This window comes from Macaca nemestrina, chromosome 17 (genome assembly GCF_043159975.1).
Source record: "Macaca nemestrina isolate mMacNem1 chromosome 17, mMacNem.hap1, whole genome shotgun sequence".
Classification (NCBI taxonomy): domain Eukaryota; kingdom Metazoa; phylum Chordata; class Mammalia; order Primates; family Cercopithecidae; genus Macaca; species Macaca nemestrina.
This window is the reverse complement of record NC_092141.1, coordinates 73,726,373-73,746,948: the sequence shown is the minus strand read 5'-3', so window position 1 is coordinate 73,746,948 and position 20,576 is coordinate 73,726,373. Positions and strand designations below refer to the sequence as shown.

Below are 20,576 nucleotides of genomic sequence, written 5' to 3'. Positions count from 1 at the left end.
ACTTCTTTTTTTAATCTCTAGAGTAGTTTTTCAAATGTTACATAATGGTAGTAATTTGATTTAGACTCCATCACATAGACTTTGGAAACATTTTCCCTTAACTAGTTTTAATACTATTCTGTATTTGCTCAAAAATATTATTCAATCTGTTTAATCCATAATACCAAAATATATCATTTAAATAACCTTCCCTAGCTGAGGAATGACAATAATTAAGACTAGAACTACATCTCTTAAGTCATAGACTAGTGAATTTCCAAAGTGAGTAACAAATTATCTTTTATACTTTGAAAAATGTGAAGGATTTAATAAATTCAAGGTGGTAGTACTTTTTATTCCAGGTTTTAAAAACATTGATTTACATTTGAAGTCAAGAAGTGGTATGGAACATACCCAAAGAATGCAGGTTTGCCCTTGAGTCCATACCTACACCAAATGCCTTCAATCTTTGCCCACTTATATTTTTATCATGGTATGTTTTAGGGTTTATACAGTGAAAGATAATGAAATGGATAATGAAGTGTCCTTACTAATACTACAACAAAATATACCCTTGTCCAAAATGAAAAAATGAAGAGTAAATCAATACTATATTATATGTCTATATAAACTGGTATAAATCTGCCGTGATAGTAGACCAGGATAGTATAGATGACGTGGACTTTTTTTTTTTTTTTTTTTTTTTTCCTTTGAGACAGGGTCTCACTCTGTCACCCAGGCTGGGGTGCAGTGGTGTGATCTCAGCTCACTGCAGCCTCGACCTCCGGGGCTCAAGCAGTCCTCCCACTTCTGCCTCCCAAGTAGCTGGGACTGTGGGCACGTGCTATCAACCTGGCTGATTTTTGTATTTTTTTGTAGAGATGGGGTTTTGTCTTGTTGCCCAGGCCGGTCACAAACTCCTGAGCTCAAGCGAACCACCTGTCTTGGCCTCCCAAAGTGCTGGGATTACAGGTGTGAGCCACCGTCCCCAGCCTCACATGGACATTTTGAAATAAAACCCCGTATTCTTCCTTTTGTTTTATGTTTATTATGGATTACAAATTTATTTGGCAATTAAAAGTAACAGACCACTGGACTATATCATCTCGAGTGAGTAGCTGAGCTGTTGGATAATACTTTTATATTCTTTGATGCTAAAATACAATAAAATTTCCTAAATTTTGAGTGAGATGTTACTTCAATATAAGAGAGTTTTTATTTGCTATTTGGGCATGGTAGATTTTTCCAATGTGATCTTATATAACTACAGTTAATGCTTTTTTGCCTTTTATTAATTTAAAAAATTATTTGCTAAAATGATGAATTAATGGCATATCTTAATAAAAATGTATACATTAACAAAAAAATTCCTTGGTCATATCTGTTTTCTAGGGAATGGTTGTATCTCTTGTCACATGAAATGCTGAATCCATACTATGGCCTCTTCCAATATTCAAGAGATGATATCTATACATTGCAGATCAATCCTGATTCTGCAGTTAATCCGGTATGATTTGAAGTTATGATGTGAATTGTGACCTGTAATGCTTTTCATGTTTACATATTAATGTAGTTTATTATATAGAAATTATTTGTCCTTGTGTTAGTTGTACCCTTTGACTTAGCAATTCCTCTTCTACAAAATTTTCCCAAGCAGATGATTACAGATACATGCACCAATTTGGAAACAGGGATGTTTATTGTTTATAGTAGCACTCAACTGAGAACAATATAGTTGTCTTCAAGAGTGGGGACTGATTAAATTATGACATGAAGCAGAATCACACAAATGATTAAAGGCATAGGTTCTGGAATTAGAAAGACATGTCGTGGTCTCATCACTTTCTAGCTTTGTGACCTTTCAGGGCAAGTTCATGGACTTAAGCTTCAGTTTTGTCATTGCTAATAAATAAATGTGTACCTCAAAGAGGGGTTATGAGAATTAAATGGGGACTGGCACATTAAGCATTTAGCACAGTGCTGTATGTTATTAACTGTACAACTCTTATCAATTACATTATTAAGCACTCAACAGAAGTCAGCAGTTATTACTAATGTATTGTTCTTATATTGTCTTTCCATAGAAGGGCACACTATACAGCCACTAAAATGATCATGTGGGATAATAGTTAATGATTTGGAAATTTGGTGTTTATGATGTGTTAAGGGAAAAGAAGGTTATCAAATAGTATAATGCAACTTTGGTAAATATATATGTGTGTGTGCGTGTGTGTGTGTGTGTGTGTGTGTTTTATTACTTTTAAAAAAGAAAGAGGTTTAAAGACGAACTTAAAAGATTACTTAGTTTTGGCTGGGCGCGGTGGCTCAAGCCTATAATCCCAGCACTTTGGGAGGCCGAGACAGGCAGATCACGAGGTCAGGAGATTGAGACCATCCTGGCTAACACAGTGAAACCCCTTCTCTACTTACAAAAAAAAAAAATACAAAAAAAAATTAGCCAGGCATGGTGGTGGGCGCCTGTAGTCCCAGCTACTCGGGAGGCTGAGGCAGGAGAATGGCGTGAACCCGGGAGGCGGAGCTTGCAGTGAGCCGAGATCGCGCCACTGCACTCCAGCCTGGGTGACAGAGCGAGACTCTGTCTCAAAAAAAAAAAAAAAGAATTTAAAAATACAAACATCTAACAAAATAATCTGTGATGAAAGACGAAATATATATAAAAGGGTAGAAATGTTAGATTTGTTTCAGGAAATTATTTAGGGAGGATTTTGAGGTGAAGGTTCTTTTTGGAGGGCGCACTGCTGCCCCTGTAGTAACAATAGCCCACATTCATTAAGGGCTTACAGCATGCCAGGTCCAGTTCCATGGGTTTCAAACATCACCTCATTTTACTCCTCATAGAGATGCTTTTTAGATACTGTTATTATCCTCATATTTCCAGATGTGGACAGTTAGTCCTACAGGGGTTAATTTGTCCATACGCCAGTGACTAGCAGAATCATGATTCTAATTCAAGCCTGACACCAAGTCTGTGCTCTTAAATCTATGGTGTTTTGATGTTTAATTTCTGGTTAGGTCAAGGAGGCGGGGAGATTTAGAATTGAAAGATTTTTTTTCATGACAAAGGGCTCAGCACGGAAGTGAGAGAAGGAAGAGAAAAGAATCTGCAAGTAGTTGAATGAAGCTCTGGGACCATAGTTTGGACTTAATTTCTAAAAGATAAAATTTACAGAATGACTGACCCCTGTGAGAAGGGCATATTACCCTGTGTAATATGCTGTTCCGGAGTGATCTAGAGACTCCTGAGCATGCCCTAGAGAAATACTCCCTCCTGACTATATTGAAGAGTACAAATTTTATGCTTATTCTCAAAAAAATTAATGTTGCTGAAGTATTTCATTTTTATTAAAATTTTCCTGGGTAGTTTCTAACTTGAGTATATACACTCTTTTCAATTTCAGGAACATTTATCCTATTTCCACTTTGTTGGACGAATAATGGGAATGGCTGTGTTTCATGGACATTATATTGATGGTGGTTTCACTTTGCCTTTTTATAAGCAATTGCTTGGGAAGTCGATTACTTTGGATGACATGGAGTTAGTAGATCCAGATCTTCATAACAGTTTAGTGTGGATACTGTATGTATTGAGTCTTCTGTCTCTTCATTATAGTTAAACTCTTGAGCTTTTAAAAAAAAAGTTTCAAAACCGATGTACTTAAAAAAAATTACACAGAAAATATTGAGTGGTTGAGTGATAGGATCTCATATGATTTCCCCCTTTCTGTAGCTTCTTTATATATTTCAAATTCCTTAAACTTAGCAAGTGTTACTACTTTAAAAAGAAAAAAAAAACTAGTATATTCTATTTTTAAAAGTACTTTATATGATTATTTCCTCAATGTGATGTAAATTCTGTTCCAAACCTGCATGTGTTAGAATAGCAAATTCTTGCTGCCATTGCTTTTAATGAAGTGGCGACTGTTGGAACCATACTTTTAGATAAGAACTAATTGTTGAATTTAAGCTAAGAACTGATTCTGTTTTGCAAGAGGTCGTTATTTTTATGAAGATACACTGGAAATGTTTATTTTTTATAAAGTATACAGTGGCTTTCTCAACTAGGGATACACAGGCACTTGGCCCCTTGGAGTACAGTACCGAGTAGGGCTCTTCAGAATGCCAAATATAACTGAAATTGTCCTATATTGGTGGTTCTAGCAAGTCCCAGCTTTGACCAGGGCTCTTTCTCATCACTCAGGAAGTTAAATGTTTCCTGTGTTTATGAAGGTTAAAGCTCTTTGACTTTTCTGTCCAGAAAGAACTAGGTAGTGTGGTAGTTTAAGAGTTCATAAGCTGAATCTGACCTCACATTTGTCATATTATAAAATGATCTTAGTTTTATCTCACCAGTTAATACATCTATAGGGTCTGTATTTTAGGTTTCCCAGTTACCTATCTCTTCCTCTTTCCTTTCCAGTGAGAATGATATTACAGGTGTTTTGGACCATACCTTCTGTGTTGAACATAATGCATATGGTGAAATTATTCAGCATGAACTTAAACCAAATGGCAAAAGTATCCCTGTTAATGAAGAAAATAAAAAAGAATATGTCAGGTAAACACTCCTGTGTTCTCAATGCTGAATTTTTTTTAAATGTTCTAGGATGTTAGTATGAACAAACTTAAATATTTAGATAGTATTACTTAGTGTTACAAAATCCGCTTCAGCAGAATTTAGTGGCTTATTAAGAACAGCCATTTTATTATTTCTCACAATTCCAAGGGTCAGGAAATTGGGCAAAAGAACAACATGGATGACACACTGCTGTTCCACAAGATGTCAGCTAGGCCTGCAACACCAAGATGGCCTCTTCACTCATAACTAGGATAACTCAAATGGCCGAGGGCTAGCTGGCATGGCTGTCGACTGGGGTCACTGGCTGGGTCCTAGTTCTCATTGTTGGCTGAGTTCCTTGGTTCTCCCTCTGTGATATCAAAGGCCATTCCCTCTCTCCATGACCACTCCCTCTCCCCATAGCCACTCTTTCTCCCTGAAAAGTTTGTCCCTTCATTGTAATGAAGGTTAATCATGTTACCCACTGTATTGATAGACTTCTTATGGGGTGGCCAGCTTTCCAAAGCTCAAAAGCAGAAGCTGCTAGATCTTTTTAAGGCCTAAGCCTGGTCCTGGCCAACATGACTTCTGTCTACTTCTGGTTAAACTGAGACAGCCAGCCCAGTTTCATCATGGAAGAGGAGCTGTACAAAGGTGTGAATACCAGGAGATGTGGGCAATGGGGCCATGTGTGGTGTAGCTATCACAGGTGGCAATTCAGAAGGGCTTTTGTGCTGTATATTACTAACATTTAGCCTGTTTATAAACAAGCACATTGTGAGTTTAGGGATAAATGTAAATAAATGTTTTTCAGATTTCATAAAGTAAATTTGAGGAATTTTTAGGTATTGGGCTAATTTGGCTTATGAGAAATAAAAAGTCTACCAAACAAAACTGTGGTAATCAGCTTTGGAAGTTTGAACTTGAACTTTACTGTATGTACACAGAAACTTGCATGCTATACTTTTTTTGTATAGATCATGTTCTCAAATCTTACTAACATTGTTCCTAGTTTAAAAATGAGGTCCACTTGATTGGAGTGAACACTGGCATAGCTTTTCTGGAAAGCGGTTTGATACCAGCAGTACATGCCCTTTAGCAGCTCTGTGTTTAGGACTCTTCTGCAGAAACACACATGTAATTGAAGAAGTACAGGAAAGGATGGTCAATTAAATACTACTTGTAAAAATTACACTACTAAAATCTTTTTAGAGAAGAATGATTATATTATACATTCAACAGAATATTATGTGGATATTTAAAAGACTGCATAAGCTGTCAAATTTTAAAACTAAATCTTACAAGAATTATGTAGGAACAAAGTCTATGTTTTTTTTTGTTTTGTTTTGTTTTTTGTTTTCTTTTGTTTTTCTTTGAGACAGAGTCTCACTCTGTTGCCCAGGCTGGAGTGCAGTGGCACAATCTTGGCTCACTGCAACCTCTGCCTCCCAGGTTCAAGTGATTCTCCTGCCTCAGCCTCCCGAGTAGCTGGGAGTACAGGTGCGCACCACCACACCCGGCGAATTTTTGTATTATTGGCAGAGATGGGGTTTCACCATATTGACCATGCTGTTCTCAAACTCCTGACCTCATGATCTGCTTGCCTTGGCCTCCCAAAGTGTTGGGATTACAGCGTGAGCCACCGTGCCTGGCTGTTTTTTTTTTTTTTTTTTGTAATTATACTGAAGATGTTCAGGAGGCTGCAGTCAAATAAAGTTTTTGCCTAGGATGAGGGAGTGGAGGTGATGGGACTGGAAATAGGGAGGAGAAAGAGGGTAAAAGAATGGACTTTCATATTTTACTGTCTCCATAGTTAATGTTTGTTTTTTTGTTACATGCATAAAAAGTATGTATTACATTTCTACTTTAAAAAATGAAAGAACAGGCTGGGTGTGGTGGCTTATGCCTGTAATCCCAGCATTTTGGGAGGCCAGAGTGGGTGGATCACCTGAGGTCAAGAGTTTGAGACCAGCCTAGCTAACATGGTGAAACCTTGTCTCTACTAAAAATACAAAAATTAGCCAAGTGTGTTGGCAGGCACCTGTAATCCTAGCTGCTTTGAAGGCTGAGGCAGGAGAACCACTTAAACCTGGGAGGTGGAGGTTGCAGTGAGCTGAGATCACACCACTGCACTCCAGCCTGGGCGACAGAGCGAAACTCTATCTAATATAAATTTAAAATAATAAAAAAAGAAAGAACAAATGAGAATTTCCTAAGTCTTAGCAGTATCTCCTTTTCAAGACCTCGTGTGTCCTACTCAGTCCCTGGATCCCACTCTCCAGGGTTCAGTCGTGTTTACAGCACACGGTACTAATCTCTTGCCAGCTACAGTTTTGAGATTAAAAATTACAAAGAAAAATTTTTTACAGTTGTACAGTTTTTCTGTCCCCTTAGCCCAGCAAACAAAACTATGGTCCTCCAAAGGATGTATTGTTAAGTAACTTCTCTCTTGAAGTGGAGAACCATTTCTCCGGATTTGGGGATGGTAACACATTTGACAGATGAGTGAGTTCTGTGATGTGTGAGATGGAGAGGTCTTCTTGGGTAGGTAGATAAATAAGAGCAATTCACTTATAAATCATACAGTCACACAGCAGATGTAGTTTAGTGCATTTTTTATTGGTAAAACTACATCTTCCAGAATTTTTATATCCTCTAGAGAACAATGATTATTTAATCAAAAAGCACTTGCTATTGGCTTTTACTGTTTCTTCTCATTTTTGGTTTGAGGATTATCTACCTCCTCTTCTCCCACAGACCTCCCTCAAATAGAAACAAAACACCCAACACATTCAAATTACATTTACAAGTAAAATCAGAAAAAATAGTCATTTTTGAGTGAAAGAGCTCTTTATTCTAGTTATTGGCATGTATGCTGTAAGTTTAGAAAGAAATTTCATCAAGACTCAAGTAGACGTCCTGTTTCCTGGGAGCTTCTCTGATTCGAAGGGTTGCTCTGCTGATGCTGCTGCTGTTAGTAGAAGTTTACCACTTTTCATCAACACTGAACTGTGTCACACCTCAGGGATCATTTATCCCCATTAGTCTGAGATTTATTTTTAGACTTTAGGCTAAATTATTAATGTTAGATGCTTGTAAAATGCAATGTTGCTAAAGTAGAGATTTATAATAATTACCAGATCTGAAAATATATGCGATTATACCCAATTCTGCCTAATGTTTACAGGCTCTATGTGAACTGGAGATTTTTACGAGGCATTGAGGCTCAATTCCTGGCTCTGCAGAAAGGATTTAATGAAGTAATTCCACAACATTTGCTGAAGACATTTGATGAGAAGGAGTTAGAGGTTAGTGCATTAGTATTATAACATCACTAGTATAACAAGAAAGGATTGGGAATTATTTTGTTACTTAATTTTATAGGAAAGTCATATTTCTGGTACTTTCTAAGTTTCATGGTTCTATGCTTGAGAATTCTTATTCACAGGAAAAGTCTTTCATGCTTTTGAAGGCCTTTCATCCTTTGGAATTTCTGTGAGTGAACAATCTCTCTCTCTCTCTCTCTCTCTCTCTCTCTCTCTTATTTTTTCTGAGACAGGGTCTCACTCCGTCACCCAGGCTGGGGTGCAGTGGTGCAGTCATGGCTCACTGCAGCCTTGGCCTCGTGGGCTCAAATGATCCTTCCACCTCAGCCCCCCAAGTAGCTGGGACTACAAGCATGCACCAGCACGCCTGGCTAATTTTCTTGTTTTTTTTTTTTTTTTTTTTGGTAGAGACAAGGTTTTGCCATGTTTCCCAGGCTGATCTCAAACTCCTGAGCTCAAGTGATCTGCCTGCCTTGGCCTCCCAAAGTGCTAGGATTATAGGCTTGAGCCACCATGCCCGGCTGTGAGCAATCTCTCTTATATTGTGAACATTTAAAATTTATTTTTCTATCCTGTACTTTCTTATTTTAAACAGATTTCATGACTTATATGTACATTCTTCCAATATATATTTATTCCTTAACTTAGTAGTTACTGATTTAGTTAAGTAAAACCTCATTAATCTACCATATTGAAATTAATTTGGAGGCCGGGCGCGGTGGTTCAAGCCTGTAATCCCAGCACTTTGGGAGGCCGAGACGGGCGGATCACGAGGTCAGGAGTTCGAGACCATCCTGGCTAACACGGTGAAACCCCGTCTCTACTAAAAAAAATACAAAAAACTAGCCGGGCGAGGTGGCGGGCACCTGTAGTCCCGGCTACTCGGGAGGCTGAGGCAGGAGAATGGCGTAAAAACCCGGGAGGCAGAGCTTGCAGTGAGCTGAGATCCGGCCACTGCACTCCAGCCTGGGTGACACAGCGAGACTCCGTCTCAAAAAAAAAAAAAAAAGAAATTAATTTGGGTAAGAGCCTACTCTCAGTTGGTTTTACACTAAGCTTGCAAGAAAGCATTTGATAGACAAGATCATTGAGAAAATAACTAAAACACCTAGGAGAAATTGTATCTTTTTTTTTTTTTTTTTTTTTGAGACAGAATCGCCCAGGCTGGAGAGCAGTGGCATGATCTAGGCTCACTGCAACCTCCACCTCCTGGGTTCAAGTGATTCTCCTGCCTCAGCCTCCCAAGTAGCTGGGACTACAGGCACCCGCAACCACGCCCGGCTGATTTTTATATTAGTAGAAACAGGGTTTCACCACATTGGCCAGGCTGGTCTGGGACTCCTGACCTCAAATGATCCACCCACTCTGGCCTTCCAAAGTGCTCAGATTACAGGTGTAAGCCACCGTACCTGGCCTCTAAATGTCTTTAGATTAACAGCCATACAAAACAGTTAATAGTTTTTTGTTTCCTTTTAAAGCTGTCCCTTAAACACCTCAGGTCTGGTTTTGTAATTAAGACCTTTGACAAATACATCTGAATTTCCTACTGAACTACTAAGAAACATGAGGTTTAATTCTATTCAGGCTCCCACATTTATTTAGTAGTTAGGGATAACACAAATATTTGAAGTCTACTAATAATTTGAAACATGATTTTATTCACTGCCTTCAATGTCCTTTCTAACTAAATCTGTTAATAGACCTGTTAGCAAACAAATCTAAAAAGGTTGGTCTTACTTAATACTCTCCCCATTCCTTTTGTGATTGAATTGTTCATAGTAAAATAGCCAGAAGGAAGTAGTTGGAGGAGAACGCAGCAGGAATGCGGATAAGGTTGCAATATAATGCATTTTCATCTCTTTACACAATAAATGAGGATTTGGCCTTCTAACTGCCATTCCTCTGAGGAAAAGAATTTAGGAGGAGTCTTTTATGTCATTAAACACACCCATAATCCTTTTTGGATAACCTCCTCCCTGTTCAGTGTGGTGGTAACTCAGTGAACCCTGTAGAAGCTTTGTTGGAGATTTTATTTCAGAACCCTATGGAAGCCTTACTGGAGACTTTATTTGGTAGGGTTAGGGTTTTGAATATAGTTTCTACTGCTAATGAGTCATTATACTTTTTCTTTTTCTTTTCTTTTTTTTTTTTTGTGGAGACAGAATCTCACTCTGTCGCCCAGGCTGGAGTGCAGTGGCGCAATCTCTGCTTACCGCAACCTCCGCCTCCCGGGTTCAAGCGATTCTCCTGCCTCAGTCTCCCGAGTAACTGGAACTTCAGGTGTGCACGACCATGCCTGGCTAATTTTTGTAGTTTTAGTAGAGAGGGGGTTTCACCATGTTGCCCAGGCCGGTCTCAAACTCCTGAGCTCAGGCAGTCCACCTGCCTCTGCCTCCCAAAGTGTTAGGATTACAGGCATGAGCCATCGCACCGGGCCTGAATCATTAAACTTTGTATTTTTATTTTTGAGATAGAGTCTCACTCTGTTGCCCAGGCTGGAGTGCAGTAGCATGATCCTAGCTCACGGTTAACTCCTATGCTGAAGTGATCCTCCCACCTCAGCCTCCCCGGTAACTGGGACTACAGGTGTGCACCACCACACCTGGCTAACAGTTTTTTGGGGTTTTTGTTTTTTTTTTTTTTTTTTTTGGAGAGACAGTCTTACTTTGTCCCCCAGGCTGACAGGATCTCGGCTCCCTACAACCTCCACTTCCCAGGTTCAAGTATTCTCATGCCTTGGGATTACAGGTGCTCACCACCACACCCGGCTACCTTTTTGTATTTTTAGTAGATACAGGGTTTCACCATGTTGGCCAGGCTGGTCTTGAACTCCTGACCTCAAGTGATCTGCATGCCTTGTCCCCCCAAAGTGCTGGGCTTACAGGCGTGAGCCACCACACCCTACCCATTTTTAAAGATGATATGTATAACATTTATTTTAGCGGTGTATACATTAATCTTGGGTTTAATTAATTCTATAAAATCTAGGATTTGCAAGTTATGTTTTATAGTACACATGGAATTCGCTATTATAAACATGTTAGATTAGTATGGTGAGTTAGTCTTGGACCCTAGGGAGATGTATTAGTAATATCAAAATGATTTGGATATAGTTCATCTGTGTGACCCTCCCATCAGGATGTGTTTAGCAGAGGTCTGTATCAATGTGCTCATGTATTTTGTGCTTTAATATCAATTTAAGATTATTAAGCAAATGTAGACCAGGCGTGGTGGCTCACGCCTGTAATCCTAACACTTTGGGAGGCTGAGGCAGGTGGATCACTTGAGGCCAGGAGTTGGAGACCAGCCTGGCCAACATGGCAGAATCCTGTCTCTACTGAAAAATACAAAAATTAGCTGGGCATTGTGGCGCATGCCTGTAATCCCAGCTACTCAGGAGGTTGAGGCAGGAGAATCACTTGAACCCAGGAGGCAGAGGTTGCAGTGAGCCTAGATCATGCCATTGCACACCAGCCTAGGAGACAGAGCGAAACTCTGTCTTAAAAAAAAAAAAAAAAAATTAAGCAAATTGTATGAATCACTTATTCAACACCCATTTCTAAAGTTTCTGTGCATTATCGGTTCCTTCCACAGGATGTAGTGAAATGGATGTTACTGCCATATTACAGCAGAGGACATTGATTGAATTGCTCTCAATCAACAAAGCTAATAGATATTGAAACTAGTAGATGATACAGGTCCAAAGAAGGCACATATCAACTGTATTTACTCTTTGGATCTCAATTGCTGTCCATTTTCTTAAAGTTTTATAATTTTATTATGAACTTATAAAACAGTCACAATTTTTTACCTGGTCAAGTCTATCACAGCTGTGGTTCTCAGACCCTGGGGAGGGAGTTTCAATGAGTAGATACCTCTGGAACTTTTAAAAATATAGATCCCAACTGTCACCCCAGAGGCACAGAATTAAAATCTCTGAGCCTGGAACCTGGTATGTCAATTTGAAAAGCTTTTCAGATGATTCTGATGTGCAACTTCGATTAGGAACCACCAAATGAGAGCCAGCAGTACAAATCTGAAGTTCTCTTTTGAGGAATTTTTGACCTGGCTATGGTTTCCACAGGTTCATTACTGTGTACTATTTTCACAGCTTATTATTTGTGGACTTGGAAAGATAGATGTTAGTGACTGGAAGGTAAACACCCGGTTAAAACACTGTACACCAGACAGCAACATTGTCAAATGGTTCTGGAAAGCTGTGGAGTTTTTTGATGAAGAGCGACGAGCACGATTGCTTCAGTTTGTGACAGGGTCCTCTCGAGTGCCTCTGCAGGGCTTCAAAGCATTGCAAGGTAACAGCCTGAGGGGCAGGCAAGCTGGGCGGCAGGTGGACCAGGGGTGGGGGCCAGGTCTGTCAGTATGGGGTCTGTGTAGATATTTTATAAACCGTGTGCTTAGAGATTCTCTTTTCACTTCTTACCTGTGACTCTCACATTGTGATACCTTCTCCTTCCTTTCTCTTGTTCCCCTCCCAAGAGCCTTTTGTGTGGGCTTCTCTGATTGTAGTGAGTGCCGCATGCTAGAGACCGTACGTAGTGATGCTCTGCCTTTTGTTTTCTGGTCACCTTACTTTTAATTCTGTTGCACATTCCTGTAAGGGAAGTCATTCACTTTCATGTTCACATCTCGACCTGGTGAAAATGTTTACCTGCCTGGGATGCCTCTCCCCTTACTTTTCAGTTCTTTATTAGACAGAAGCAGCATGGGTCATGGAAACCATCTGTTCGGTCAGAACATTTTAATTACTGCATGGCATCAGACCATTTGTTTACAACCATATTCCTTTTTAAAGAATGGTTTTCCGTGGAATCAGCTGGTTAATTTTGGGATGAGCTTGTAATATTGCTAATGATTGTGGCGCCTCACTGGGTGGCAGTTGCTTCCTTTACCTCTTAAGCACTTCATTGTCAAAGCTGCTGGTGATGACTAAGGACATACAGAGCGAGACTGGTACATAATTCGGCAGTGCTGCCCACAGCGCATGCTCTGAAATCCCTGGGGCGAACCTGCTTTCAGCTGTGCTGCCCTTCTCTGTAAGGAGAGCTCCTCAGCATCACACTGCCCAGATGCATAAAGTGAGGTTGTATTTCTGCTACGTGTATTTATATGGGGTGTCTGTGCGAACTGAAATGGATTCTATAGACGGCTCTTTTGCGCTCAGCCCAGTTTGAGTCATGAAATCTAAATTCGCATTAGGTCATCTTTTTGAATGTGTGCCTATGTATTTTACCTTGGATTTTCCTGATTACTTTTCTTCTCATGCTTTTGGGATATTGATTTTCTCTAAAATATAGAAATTGGGAAAGAGATTTCAATCTCGAGTTTTTTCTCAAATGGAAATACAAAGGTATTATGGAATCTAAGCCTTATCCAAGGTTAATTCTGGCTCTCAAAACCCAGATGCTTTTCCTGCTGCCCTTTGGTAGTACGTGCGGATTCATTAGCATTCCTCTATCCCCAGATCCTGTGGTTTACGTGCCAGTTTTATTCTAAGATTGTGGCGACGAATGCACGCACCTGCAGTGATTTCACCCACATTTCCTTCATTTGCAGGTGCTGCAGGCCCGAGACTCTTTACCATACACCAGATTGATGCCTGCACAGACAACCTGCCGAAAGCCCACACTTGGTAAGGTATTTTTGTAGCTTTATTCCCCATTCCATGTACATAGGTGTTAGTTCCGAACAGATTGGACTTTTTCTTTATTGTACTTACTAGTGTTGAATGAGCCTTTAAAGGGAATGATAAGCAGCTTAAGCGATTTAAAGTTAAGATTATTCGAAAACTGGTAGGAAAACTCAAAAGTGGTCACCTCTGTTTTAGAGAAATACCTTTTAGTTTTCTGTGTGACAGAGTGTTGTGGCTATATTGGTATACACTTGCTGGGCCAGTTTACTTATTATGAATGAACTGTGTAAAATTTGATTTGCTTATTCACAGCTTCAATCGAATAGACATTCCGCCCTATGAAAGCTATGAAAAGCTATATGAAAAGCTGCTAACAGCCATTGAAGAAACATGTGGATTTGCTGTGGAATGACGAGCTTCAAGGATTTGCCCAGGACTCTATTTATACAACCCTGACTGACAGTCTCCTTTCAGCAGAGTTTCAAAGAATGCTGAAATACAGGAAAACAACCCCCCCCCTTTTTTTTTTTTTTACATTTTAGGACACTGTGAGGGGAAAGGACAATTTTGAAATTCCTTTTCAAGGAAAAAAAGGTCTTTATGCTTTGCCATGAGGCCACATTCAGCTGCTATTTAAACTTAATATCTTGAACCTAAAGAATGCTGACTTTTCCTACATTTCCAGAGTTAGGCAGTATTCTACACTTAAAGACTACTACTATTTTTATAAAAGGTAATCTATTCAAATTGCTTCACAGATTTTAAGTCTCTCAAACATCAAGACAACTTCAGCAGTCGGTACAAGTCACATTTCATTTTGATTGAATACATAATTTTGAACAGCTCCTGTACTTGCTCTTTGTAAAAAATAAAAATAAAAAATTATTTTGAACTATTCTACCTTTGTAAACAATTGGCTAAAAGAATCATCTTTAAGAAATTAAGCCATTTACATGTTTGTGTTTTTCTATGGCAGAGCATTATATTTTGCATTATATGTTTCAGCTTAGCCTAAGTGGGTCTTTTTTACATTTTTCAAGAACGAATTTCCTGGAATACAGCTATATAATTTTGGTTGTCAAATTCCTAATGCAAACGTTTAGTCTAAACTTAGTCATTTATTTGCGACAATAAGATGTGTTCAGGGGCTCCCTGTTTTTAAGAGGCTCTTTAAAAACAAACAAACAAAAAAAACTAATGTTTTTATCTTGAATCAATGAGATTAGTATTTTGGATTTACTTTTAATCTTAAAATACTGCATTTTTATAGCTTCTCACAGCATGTGGATGGGATGGGATTTTCATTATTTTGCTGGGTCAGCTTATCTTTAATATATGTACTATTCCTATAAACCAAAGTCTCTGACAAGTGCACCTAATTTATATTGTATTTTGACTACAGTATAAGTTTCCATTAACAAAACTATCCTAAAGTGTTAACTGCTTATAATTTTAATTGGGTAAAATTATGAAAAAGGAAGAATTTTGCTTAAAGATTATTAATAAGCTTAGAAAATCCTGCTTTTACCTAACAGAATGAAGTGGGGTTGAGGGGCAGTAGTATGAACAGTGATTCTAACTCGATGGCATAAATTACTTTGAAACTAAAGAGTTCATTTTGGAAGGGAATCCCACTTCCCTTCGTGTTGAAGATTTGCATTTGATTTTGAAACGTCCAGATTTAGCTTTCAAGGTGTGTGGCATGTTGTATGATCCAGAAGCAATGAAAACTCTGGGGTGAGGGATTGAAAAAATCTGAAATCGCAACTGGATTTTTAAATTCAACCATCAGAAATATGCACTATTCAGGGTTTTTTTTACATTGATGTGAAATAAGCAAATTTTCATGAGATAATTAAGCTGCAGAATTTAAAGTTATGAAGTAAATAGGTCCTCTGTTCTGTTTCATGTGATGGAGTGGGTTTCAGTCTGTGTTCTTGGCGCCAAAGAGTTCCTCAGAGGTGCTTCAGGAGTAATGGTTTAAGAGAAGAGGGGCAAAGAGAGGGAGCAAGGGGGAAGGCCTAGTTGGTATTTAGCAGGGGCCTCAGGCTTCATATCCCCACCCCCTTTACCCAGAACAGTCTGTTTTTCTCTTATGTATATTGGAATTTCAAGTAAGCTTTCATGGGGTGCAGCGGGGCGGGGAGGAATGGATGGGATAAAAGAAGTGGAGATTTTGCTGCTCTAAAAAAGTTGAGAACTACTTGTGTAGTTTTTAAGTACTTCAGTGTATTTCATTTGGCCACATTCAACTGCCACAAGTAAGCTAGTCATAGTTGTAACTGTGCAGTGGTAATATGCTTATGTCTGCCTTTTTCCTCTCAAACAATTTGTTTTTTTACATTGCATTCTGAGTACCGAAGAGCATCTTGAAATGTATGGAAGGTGGTTTCTATGCTATTTGATAATCAGTAATGTTCAGCTGTCATGGTAGTACCCTATTGGTTGCAGGCCCATCTCTCTTTTATATTAAAGCACTAGTGCAGTTTATAATTGTGCCTACTTTTAAAATCTTTCAGTAAAAAATAAGTACATAATGAATATATAAATCATAACTGACAGGGATGCAGTAATAATGAAATGCTACTATCACTTATTTTAATATACAATATAAAGCAGGCAAATACCATTGTTTTTTGAGTGCCTTTTTAACTTTATGCTAATGACTTAATAGAGCTTTAAAAGAAAGAAATTGGCAGGGCACCATGGCTCACGCCTGTAATCCCAGCACTTTGGGAGGCCAAGGCAGGCGGATCACCTGAGGTCGGGAGTTCAAGAGCAGCCTGGCCAAGATGGTGAAACCCCATCTCTACTGAAAATACAAAATTAGCCAGGCGTGGTGGCGCACTCCTGTAATCTCAGCTACTTGGGAGGCTGAGGCAGGAGAATTGCTTGAATCTGGGAGGCAGAGACTGCAGTGAGCCAAGATCACACCACTGCACTCCAGCCTGGGCGACAAGAGTGAGACTCCATCCCCCCTACTCCCCCCAAAAATAAATAAATTACTCTCTGTAAGAGTCTATGCTATCACCATCATCTATAAAAACACGATTTAGATTTCCATTTCAAAGTTACATTACCCAATTACTTCCAAATAGGTGCTAAGCAGAAACCCCCAATGTGTTACTGAACCATGGGCTCGCACCTCATGTTTAATGTGAATCTTTATTTCCGTGTCCCTCTTAACTGGTTTCTTCTTGTCTTCCCCCTGGCTGTACTGTTATTTCAGATATGTGATACCTGTTTTCATACTCTTGCCTTTCCATCATGAATGCTTAGTTATGAACAGAGATTCCTTCGTAGAGCTCACAGGCAGTAGAGAGAGGTGAGTCTTGTCTCAGAGGGCCTTGTATCTTGATGTACTTTTTAAATAGTGCTGTGTATAGTGTACATTTTGTTTTGCACATAGTTTGTTGCCCCGAATGGGTTTTTTACCAAGCCTTTTTTTCTTTCATGTATTTACAGTCCGGAGCACAAGATGCTCTTCTTTCAGATACAGTGTAATTCGCTTTACAACACTAATCTGGGCTTTGAACTTCCAGTGCATAGGACTGATTGCATTGTTGGGAGTTAGAGGCTGTTCCAGCCATCCTTAGTTTGGTAGAGCAGCGCCTTCTGCTTGTTTTCTAAGCGTACAGTCAACGGGTGCCATTTGTGGTATTTAACATGTTAGGATGATTGTTCCAAATGCTGAGTTGTTTTATTTCTAGATGTAATTAGTTCACTTTATGTAATATTCTTCTCTCAAACTGACTTTAAAAACAAAGTTTTATCATTTTCATTGTATTTGTATTTATTACAGAGTGTTTTAGCTTTGATATTCTTTGTATTTTCACTCATTTGTTACATGAGCTTTATCAATAACATCTGTATAAATGGTTTTTAAAAATTAACTATGTATGTGCCCATGCCGAAGTCGAGCAATAAAATCAATGCTGTTTGCACTGTCACAGCATCAACGTTTTTAAAGAATATTGGGTTTGTAATTGTTTTGAAAACATTTATGATTGGCTCTATGGAGGGTGACAACATGAGTCACAAAATGAAAAGTTCAAGAACACATGCCATCCTGAGTTTGTGCCTCTGTCATGTTGCAGAGCTCAGGCCTCCTTTCTGTCTCCCGGCAGAGCGGAGGAGGCGCCCATTTTCTCCGGCCGTGGTGACTGCCCGGTTGGCAGTACCTATTGGGGTCTGCACGTAGGTGGATTTCTGAGGGGGTCAGGGGTTAGTGGGGAAGAGCATCTTGGTCCTGTCACCAGTCTGCATCCATCTTTGCTGTAATACATCTCTGCTCCGGAGGGCAGGCCTGTGATAGGGACTCACATTTGCCAGCTCTACCTTGGTATGTCGAGCAGTAAAATTCTCAAAATGAAAAGGAGAAATCAATTGTATTTTTTCTAGAAGCCGTGGATTTTAATAATGATAGTGGACTAAAGTCCAGCTAACTCCATGGATAGAAAAGGAATGAATATGGTCTGTGTAAGTCTACACAGCATAGGGTACAACAGAAGGGAAAACCTGGGCAACATGTAAGTAGTAGCAGTGTATTAAAGTTCAAAGGGTGAGCATGCTTTTGTTTATATACTTTTATATTCTTTTGAATATTTTTATTTTGCTTTGTCCCTCATTGCTGTGTTTACTGGTTTTATCTAAAATTTGTAAAGTTTTAGTATATTAAAGATTTTTGGCTGGGCACAGTGGCTCACACCCATAATCCCAGCACTCTGGGAGGCCGAGGTGGGCAGATCACGAGGTCAGGAGTTCGAGACTAGCCTGGCCAACATGGTGAAACCCCGCCTCTTTACTAAAAACACAAAAATTAGCCAGGTGTGGTAGCAGACGCCTGTAATCCCAGCTACTCAGGAGGCTGAGGCAGGAGAATTGCTTGAACCTAGGAGGCAGAGGTTGCAGTGAGCTGAAATTGCACCACTGCACGCCAGCCTGGACAACAGAGCAAGACTCCGTCTCAGAAAAAAAAAAAATTCAGGCCGGGTGCTGTGGCTTGCACTTGTAATCCCAGCACTTTGGGAAGCCAAAGCAGGTGAATCTCTTGAGCCTAGCTTGAGACCAGTCTGGGCAACATGGCGAAACCCCATCTCTACGAACAATACAAAAACCGGCTGGGCATAGGGGCACATGCCTGATAGTCCCAGCTGCTGGAGGTGGGGCTGAGATGGGGGGATCGTTTGAGCCCTGGAGGCCAAGGCTGCAGTGAGCCGTGATTGAGCCACTGTACTCCAACCTGGGCAACAGACTTGAGACCCTGACTCAAAAACAACTTATTTATTTTCGTATTATAATAGTCTACAAATTATCCAAAAGTTTGATTTGACTAATGATCAGAAGTTTAACCTGAAAAGTTTGTCCCTTCATTGTAATGAAGGTTAACCATGTTACCCACTATTGATTTGTACTTCATATACCAAATGCTTACAATACATGTATATACAATAGGATATATGCAACAGAACAAGAGCCTAGTAACAGGTTAGAGGAGGTAATTACACAGGAAAAGTGTTACTTTACATTCCTATGTTAACATTCGTAGCAAACTAGACAGACCAGATTTTAAATTTTACTTAAAAGGTATCTGCCCTAAATGTGACTTGTCTGCTGCTCATTCAACAAATATTTACTGTGCTCCTACTATGTGCCAGGCTCTGTACTAGCTGATAGCCATATAGCTTTGCATGAACTTCCAAAGTAATGCTAGCCTGTGTCTCACTGTAGGCTAAGTTCAAACTTAAGCGTTCAAAACTCAATTTATGTACAGCAAAGCAGTCAGTCATGACGGGAGCACATGAATCAATACCTCACCTCAGCAAGGCCCTGAATCCCAGACTTGGCTATTTGTTTGTGGTCTCACTGTGTTGCCCAGGCTGGAGTGCAGTAGCTATTTCACTGGCACAGTCATGGTGCACTGTAGCCTCAAACTACTGGTCTCCCAAGTAGCTGGGACTACAGGTGGGTACCACCATGCCATGGTGCAGTCTATGGGATGGGTGGGGGAACCTAAGATGTTTCTCCTGCCCACTTAAGTATTCTTAATGCTTTTTTTTTTTTTTTTTTTTGTAAGAGTCTTGCTCCGTTGCCCAGGCTGGAGTGCAGTGGTACAATAGCTCACTGCAACCTCCACCTCCAGGTTCAAGCAATTCTTGTGCCTCAGCCTCCCAAGTAGCTGGGATTACAGGGTGTGCACCACCATGCCCAGGTAATTTTTGTATTTTTAGTAGAGATGGGGTTTCACTATGTTGGCCAGGCTGGGCTTTTCATTAACTGTAAATACTGTCTGGTTAGTCCCTTATGATAGATGAGGCATTTAGTTCTAATATGAAGCACCTCACTCTGTAACATCCCCCACAGGACTTTCCAAATGCACGATTGTGATGAGCCTTTCCTGGGCTGCTCCAGGCTGACTGGCTTGATGCACATGATCCACAGCACTTGAATCGCACCGTCCTCTGCTTGTTAAGCTAGTCTGGTGAAGTGATCTTTATTTGCTTTTCATTTTTCAAAAATATGTTGTCTCCTATTTTCTGACCTTTGCTGAGCAATCCTATTCCTTCCCTGACCAATTCTCTCATAAATTTTTTTTTTTTTTTTTGGTTATTCCTAGTTACTTTTTAGCTTGGTAAAGAGCACCAGTTCCCACCAATCACCAGAACTAGCAACTTAATCTTCCTAAAATATTTTACATTTAAAAAAAAAGTATAATAAAAGCATTGTTAGGCTTGTGCTAACAGATCTAATGGTATTACATAATCTACCGCTCAGAGTCACACCTGCTATGCTTCTGGATCTTTTCTGGGTGCTATGCTTCTAGATCTTTTCTGTTTTTTATTTACATTATATTGCATCATATGTATAATACCCGTTCACACCGTGGTTTTTTCTATAAAACTGCATATTTTGTAGTCTAAAATTTTTTTACTCAATATTTTATGGCTATCTAGATCTACTTTATCCTCTAACACTTTTTAGAACTTATGTTCCAGCTCTTGCATATCTAGCCTTATTGTGGGGAAAAGAGAGATCAACTGTTACT

At 39.5% G+C, this 20,576-nt stretch overlaps 1 protein-coding gene across 2 annotated transcripts in view; it reads left to right on the top strand.

Annotated features, from left to right (window-relative positions):
* Positions 1 to 14,431, top strand: part of LOC105469005 (SMAD specific E3 ubiquitin protein ligase 2) — a 114,458-nt gene extending 100,027 nt beyond the window's left edge. For both annotated transcript variants that reach the window (XM_071083461.1, XM_071083462.1), the window contains 7 exons: positions 1,372 to 1,486; positions 3,399 to 3,577; positions 4,418 to 4,555; positions 7,743 to 7,863; positions 11,993 to 12,194; positions 13,456 to 13,531; positions 13,844 to 14,431. In XM_071083461.1, coding sequence (XP_070939562.1) covers positions 1,372 to 1,486; positions 3,399 to 3,577; positions 4,418 to 4,555; positions 7,743 to 7,863; positions 11,993 to 12,194; positions 13,456 to 13,531; positions 13,844 to 13,943 — 931 coding nt within the window. In that variant the 3' untranslated portion in view covers positions 13,944 to 14,431. The remainder of the gene's footprint in view (positions 1 to 1,371; positions 1,487 to 3,398; positions 3,578 to 4,417; positions 4,556 to 7,742; positions 7,864 to 11,992; positions 12,195 to 13,455; positions 13,532 to 13,843) is intronic.
* Positions 14,432 to 20,576: the final 6,145 nt, after the last annotated feature.